The sequence below is a fragment of the Morone saxatilis genome, unplaced genomic scaffold (assembly GCF_004916995.1).
Source record: "Morone saxatilis isolate NCDOM2014 unplaced genomic scaffold, NCSU_SB_2.0 Contig20, whole genome shotgun sequence".
NCBI classification, from domain to species: domain Eukaryota; kingdom Metazoa; phylum Chordata; class Actinopteri; family Moronidae; genus Morone; species Morone saxatilis.
In genome coordinates this window covers 19794098-19801684 of record NW_023339763.1, presented here as the reverse complement: position 1 = coordinate 19801684, position 7587 = coordinate 19794098, and the positions used below count along the sequence as shown (strand labels likewise).

Below are 7587 nucleotides of genomic sequence, written 5' to 3'. Positions count from 1 at the left end.
TGGGAGCAGCCTGCACCAGTCTGCTGTTATGTCATCTGCAGGAAGGAGTTTTTTTATTCCTTCACAACAGAGTGATTACAGAATATAAATCCTGGGTTATATTATAACTACTAGATCTGACAGACACAGACAGATGGCATCCTTGTGTAGAAATAATAATAATGTGTCACCTCCTCAAACTCAGCATTACTGCAAGGAAGGAGCCGTTAATAAAATGTGGAGGAGAGAACAGATCTCTGCTGAGGTGGTGGTAGTGGTTCTGCAGGCTCCTGATCACCGCCGGTGCTTTGGCAGTGAGAAACCTTGGCACAGAGGGAGGCACAGCAGGACTTAAGGGATGGCTTCCTACTCTGTCATGCATGCGCCCACACAGCCAATCTGCCACTACTGCTATCTGACTGAGCCTCCTAAGACCCTCAGTGCAGCTACACCCTTATTTGGGCTTCCTCCCTTTGTCCAACACTCAGATCTCTGGAGGGAGACAATGGTGCAATGGTGTCATTTTTTTTAAAAATTGATTAAAAAAAATACACAATAAAAGACATACAACATGCCTAGACACTATGAACATAATAAGCTGCACATTTTGATAACAGCTACATCTCTTTTACAGACTCTCACAAAATCTTTGCGTTTTAGCTGCTGGGAGGTCACATATCATACCTATCACGCCTGACTAAATTCCACCTGCTTCCTGCATCTTAACCTCTTTAGCAACACATTTACAAACCCATTCATAATGTTCAACTCACTTCATAATCTATTTATGACTAATATTAGATGCATGATGAGAACTTTATTCTCTCATTTGGCTTTTTGTAGGCTTTTTATTACATTAGACCTTTGAAAAATATTTCAGGTGTTGCAACACACCCTGTCTGTGTTGAAGACTTTCCACAGAGGATGTGGAGGAAGAAAACGCACAGCAAGCTGTCTCAATGACCAGCCTCACCTTGCAACACATGTTCACTGGGCACAACTAGTAGTTCTAGCAGACAGCCAAAGAAAGCTCTCCTTCCTTCTCTCTGACATTGGTGAGTAAGACATAAAGGCAAAATGGCATGTCTTATTTCCTGAAATCTCACATAAAATACCCACAAATTAATGATCCTGTCTATCAGTGAATTGAGAGTAATACACTGACACGGTGACGTTGGCTGGGATTATGGCCTGAAGAACTCAGGAGCAAAGCCACACAATTCTTGGAGCTTATCAGATGGGCCCCGGGCAGTAAATGTTTATCCAAGCAGAGTGGACACTCTCGACAATGAAAAGAGACACAGAGTACTATAGGAAACACACAAATACATCCGCACTACACTGGAACCAGTTCTTCAGCAGCAATCTGTTTCTGTTAATAACTTTGGATTACTTTTATTAGACATGTGTTGAATGAAAGAACAACAACAAATAGCTAAACCATTCTAAACCTTGTGAGTGGCTCACACAGTCGATAATGTGTTTGTCTTTTCCCAGAGGACTGGGCAATTTATTTTAATCTGTTTCTCTGTATTCAACCCATCAAAAGTACTATAAGGGCACCCACTGTACAGTGTCTGGGGGACCAATTCCAGATATGAGCCAGTGCCTTTAGTCATGGGCACTGAATAGAGAATTAACCTAACATACATGTTTTGATGGTGGAGGAAACCGGAGCACCTGGAGAAAACCCACGCAGGACAAAGCCGGGAATCAAACCCAGGACCCTATGGCTGTAAGGCCACAGTGCTGTAATTTCTGTTACAGTTCATTCACAAAACTGAATGCAAACCAATAAAGAAACTGACCTGATAGCTAATCAACTTGTGGATGTTATCAGAGGATATAACATGTCCGATTTTTAACTATATCTGGACAAAATACAGACTGAGATAAGGATTTTAATATATCATCATATTATAGACACAGAATGTACAGTGCTGATTTGTGATGTACTCTGTACGCTGTAAACCAGCCATTAACCTTGTTTGGTCTCTGCAGTTTTTTTCCATATCTGTATGTTGTAGATTTTAACCCATGTGCCTTTAGTGGAGGGTAACTTATTTTACTGACCGGTCCGAGCAGGTCAGAACTCAGGATGTTACTACCCCTGATTTCTGTCACTGAAGTGGTGGTAACACAGCAAGGCTGTGAAATCAGCAAAAGTTCTGGCTTTGGGAACTTGTGCCCCCCTTTATTCTCGCTTTCTCGCTCCCCCTTGCTTACTTATCAATAATGCATGCATGAGCGCCCTTTAAAACTGTTTTTACTGCAGACTGCTTTTTATTTTTTGCCGACCAACAAATTTATTCATAAAAAAAATGCAGGAACAAGTTTAACAGCAGGTCGACTATGAAAAATAACTAGTGTATGATGACAGCTGAAGGGCTTCTCTTTGATCTGCAGTGTTTTCTCTTTGTCATCAGGACTTCTGGAGCTGGTTGTATATTTGATTCACAACTAGTTAACACATTTTAAATAGGGTATAAACACCTAGATGCCCCCTTTTTTATGATCCTGTTGTAATTCCTGTTTAATTGGTGCAATTTAGCTTAAAACAAGCTGCCAAGAGAAACACAAATGCAAGTGAAAACAACTGGAGAACTTTTAGACAACAAAGCGGCCTGATGGATTGACATGTCTAACAAAAGCTAAGCCCTCCTTGCCTCATTGTGGTCTGATGTGGCCCTGACCTGTGCCAGCTTCTTGTCATGGTCAAGGTTGTGACTTCTTTTGTAAACCACAGCTCCTCTGAGCATCGTGAGTGCTTTTTTAGCTGTATGGATTTGTCACAGAGAGACTTGCAAAGACAAACATGAGACTAAATGTGTGAGTTTGGTTTGAAGTAGAGACATAGAGATGTGTTTTTACTCCTGTGACAAAAATCTGAAGTTGTGACAGTCGGTGGATATAGGTCAACTTTTGGGAAGGAGTCAAAGCAGTGTGGAAAAATGTCAGATGTGCACTAGCTGCAAAGTGAGAGCAGGAGTCTGTAGGTTGATGAGAACAGCTTCCTGTAAAGCCTTGTGGAACAACAGGGGTGATCTGAACAGATTGTGGATGGCTACTGAGGGTCAAGTCATTTGTCGCTCTGTGGAGCATGTGAGAACTAACTTGTGTCATTAGAGCTTCATAAAAATATGCATGGATGCCTCAAAATATATTTGGTGGTCTAGTCTGACCTGGATAAATCGCAGTTGGAAATGCACATAATTTGCGACATGAAAACTGGAAGTTGTGGTGGCTTCAAATGCATCATTAAAGATTTCTTTAGAAGAACAACAACAATCGTACCAGATTGTGGTAATACGCTTGAGTGTTTTTTCAAACTTAAATTTTATTTTTGCCACAGGAATTTGTAATCAAAGGGTAAGTATGTTGAACACAACATGGCTGACATGGGGTGGGAACCAAAGGAATAGCTCCAAAAATAGATTTAAAGTACTTATATTTTGAAACATCCCAAATGAATTGGTGGGAAAATGACCTGGGACAGACTTCAGACAGGAAATTAACACTGAACTCACCATTAACCTTACATTAATTTCAGGCAGATGGCAGTGCTATGGATTGTTTGGATGAGTCTGTCACTCTGTGAAGCACTTTATTACAAACCTGCTTTGTTTGTACTTAAGCTGTCCAGTAAATATGACTCGTTTTGTGCCAGCATAACTTTAACAAAAAAAGAAAAATGTAGTTGATTTGATATGTCTTGGGAATAGAGTGTTCCAACTACGGTATATTACTTGGTCAATGTGAAATATTTTGATTTAATGAGAATGAATCAGAAAAAAACTTTTTGGCGGGTGGGACCATGGGGTCATGGGGTTAAAGAAAATGGCAGATAAATCTGAAGTAAAAAGAAAAGATACAGAGAAAGTACTGTGGAGTCACTCTCTCTGGGGTGGAGAAGTTATGTGGGAAAAGATCAATTAGTGGCATTCAGGGATGGAAAACATACCTGGATAAGGAATAAGCCAAAGTCTCATGCATTGCAAACCAGAACTGGACTGAGTAATGTCAATCCATTCAGTGAGAGGGTTAAACTTCAGCTCGACACATCCGGTTGAAAAGCTGATGATTGAAGAGTTACTGTATGTACATCCATATTGCTCCAATTTATTTACTTCAGCTGAGTTTACCAGAACTTTTTGTAAAATTGAAATGTTTCAGTCCCCCTTAAACCCTGAGGCCACCAGTGCATCCAAACCATTTGTGATTTTACTATACAAACTGCAATGGATAGAAAACTGAGCCTGGCGTGGACGCAAAACATCAACCACTGCTTCATAAATTAGTAGACATAAATACATTTATATTATCGTCACTATGTTTGTGAGGAGCTAGATAGTTTTATATAGAGTTTGTGGTACTCCTTTTGTACTTGTCAATATGTACATGGTGCATATTCCAGAATGTGTGTTTAACCAGAGGGGGTCGAAGGGAGCCCAAAGCAATTTTTTTTACCCCAGGGGCCCCTAGCAGGTTCACCCGTCCATGAGTTGAAAGCAGGTTTTTGGGAATGTGGAGGCGCTATAGGACACTGGTATACACTCAGTGAACTGATGCTTCTGTCGCTGACTTTGATGTGCGAGTGTCTGGCGCCATCTCGTGTCCTTTATTCGGTGTTGCATTAGTGAATGATGACTTAAACCCCGGCGGCGAGATAATATTGTCAATTTATAATAAATTATTAGTTTCCTCGTGTTATGGACTATTTGTCCTGTTTGGGTCTTTTATTTTGACGATCTGGACGTTTGCCAGCTAGGCCAGGGCACATGGCGGCTTTTAATTTGGTTGGGAAATAAGGCACGACGCTACCTTCATGTTTCACCTGAAGAGTCACCTGAAGATGCTTCCGGTGAAACACAACTTCTAAAAACATGAACAATACTAATTAATAAAATAAATACCAAACTATTATCTCATAATACAAACACGATTGGGTCAGGCGAACGAATGTCATTATAAAATGTTTATTTATTTATTTTTAGGGCGGTGTATTACGTAAAATTATGTTGCATTACCTAATATCGCAATTAAGAAATTTCCGACAGCACCCGAAGGCAGCACGAGAAAGGCAGTTCTGCTGTCACGTGACTACAGAATAACTAATGTGACAGACTGAGCAACAAAAAGCGTGACTTTTCCACAGAGCTCTCAGTGGCGGTATGGACCCTCCTGAGAGGCTGGGGATGTTCCGTGTTGTGTGCCTGTTGGCCGTGTTGGACACGGTGTGTCTGCTGGACACCGGCATGCTCTTCCCCCGGGAGTCTTCCTCCAGAGAGGTGAAGGAGCTGAACGGGCTGTGGGACTTCAGGGCTGACAAGTCCCCAAACAGGAACCAGGGCTTCGACAGGGCATGGTACAAAAGTCGCCTGGCAGAGGTGAGAAGGACAGCAGCTCTGACTAAACATCATGCAGCCAATGAATAGATCACAAACACATAATAGTAAATCTACTGAGCATATCTCAAGAGGTGCAAAACACCACAAAGTCCATTAAAGTCTGCAGAAAATGTACAGCTAAGTGTCAACTAACACACTGAGCCCATATCCTGAAGGAGATAAAACAGAAACAGGAGATATCACCATCTTAGATAGTGCTGTGATAGGAGGGAGAACATACAAACTGTTAACTACAAACTCATTACTGTCTACAGCAGACCCACTGTTACAAATGAACTATTGTCTTTTCACTTATCTTCCATAGACCGGCCCAGTGATTGACATGCCAGTTCCTGCCAGCTACAATGACATCACACAGGACCCCGCACTGAGAGATTTCATTGGCTGGGTGTGGTATGAGCGAGAGGTGGTGGTGCCTGCTCGCTGGGTGGCCGATGAAGGAACAAGAGTGGTTCTCAGAGTGGGAAGTGCTCACTATTATTCAGTAGTGGTGAGTATCACCTGTCCCCTCCCAATCCACTCCAGTCACAGTTGGAAGAATCCCTCATTGTAGTTGTGAGATAGGATCCCTTTATACCCTCCTCTTGTCATAATGTGAACGAGCTCATGTGCAGTCACTGTGTTTACCTTCTGCAGTGGGTGAACGGGGTGAAAGTGACAGAGCACGATGGCGGCCATCTTCCTTTTGAGGTCGAGATAGGCAGCTTAATCCGCAAGGACCCAACTGTGCCGTGCAGGATCACCATCGCAGTCAACAACACTCTGACTCTGGAGACTCTTCCTCCAGGAACCATCCAGCACATGGACGACCGCACCAAGTAACCTCCTCCAGTTTATCCAGTTACAGCTTCATTTAGTTGTGTACTCGCTTCACTGGAAGAAATGAACTTTGATTTGCTCTGATTCACTTTCGTAAAATCATTAATAGTTCTTAAAATGTTCTTTTTTTGTCTTACTTTGTAAATTGAATTGTAATTGCTTGATTGTTGCCTGTGTGTCAGCGAGTATTCAGATACTGAGGAAATGTAATTGCTCAACAGGTATCCTGAAGGTTTTTTTGTGCAAAACATCTACTTTGATTTCTTCAACTATGCTGGCATACATCGTCCTGTATTGCTGTATACTACTCCTAAAGCCTATGTGGACGACATCACTGTGGTGACTGACTTCTTGGATAACACTGGTAAATGATTACACAATGAAACCACTCAGTTTCTCAATCATCAACAGCTCCAAAGCATTTGTGAGAGAGTAGAAACTACATGTCAGATAAAAGATGTCTTCCTCTGTGTTTCAGGTCTAGTCAAATACAATGTGTCAGTCCAAGGTGCTGCCAATGCCACCCTGAGTGTCACTTTGATAGACAAAGATGGCCGCTGTGTGGCCACCTCCAACGGGCCAGCTGGAGTGCTCAAAGTAGTCGATGTCAAGCTGTGGTGGCCGTACTTGATGCATGACAATCCAGGTTATCTTTACTCTATGGAGGTAAGACAACATGGCTACATACGCATACAAACGCGCAACGTTTAAGATGTGTGTCACATCAGCATTGTCAGTAGATTTGTGAGAATAATGAGGCAGTTGGCTTAAGAAAGAATCGGCTTTTATTTATTATAGTTGGTCATTATCAGGGTAAGCAGTGTTCAGCCCGAGGCCGGCTGTATTCACACTGAGCTCAGCTAGCTCCAGCACCCAGCCACAGTTAACTAGCTAGCTGCATACTTAAATAACAATAGAGCTAATGTTATCTGTCCACCAGTAAACAAATCACTGAGAGATGAGGCAGAGAGCAGCTGGAGGACATCAGAGGGAAACCAGATCATTTATTCTCCATGAAATATGATCCACGTTCACCAAAATCAGTGAATGAAGTTTAAAGTTGTGTTTCTTACAGTAATCTGCGAGACCGGGCCCTCAAAAACAAAAAAATTCGTCTGTCATTTTTCTAACCTAATCCTTGACTCATTTGTTGTTTGATAAAGAGTAAATTCATTAAATTCAGTGCCCCATATCGCTATTGTGATCTCTCCTCACACACACAGATCGAAACACGCATTTGCCGATCTCTGCAGTGTAGCAAAAGTCACATGTAAAAAGCACTAATTGAAAGACACATTTACACATTTGTCTACACATTTACAAATCTGAATACGCACACCCGGATTCTGAACAAACATCTGCAGATTCCTGTACACATTCA

General features: G+C 41.8%; 1 protein-coding gene across 1 annotated transcript in view; it reads left to right on the top strand.

Annotated features, from left to right (window-relative positions):
* The first annotated feature begins 5083 nt into the window (after positions 1-5083).
* Positions 5084-7587, top strand: part of gusb (glucuronidase, beta) — a 9629-nt gene continuing 7125 nt past the window's right edge. Inside the window, exons 1-5 of the mRNA XM_035666922.1 lie at positions 5084-5366; positions 5692-5877; positions 6024-6205; positions 6428-6570; positions 6685-6911. Coding sequence (XP_035522815.1) covers positions 5151-5366; positions 5692-5877; positions 6024-6205; positions 6428-6570; positions 6685-6911 — 954 coding nt within the window. The 5' untranslated portion in view covers positions 5084-5150. The remainder of the gene's footprint in view (positions 5367-5691; positions 5878-6023; positions 6206-6427; positions 6571-6684; positions 6912-7587) is intronic.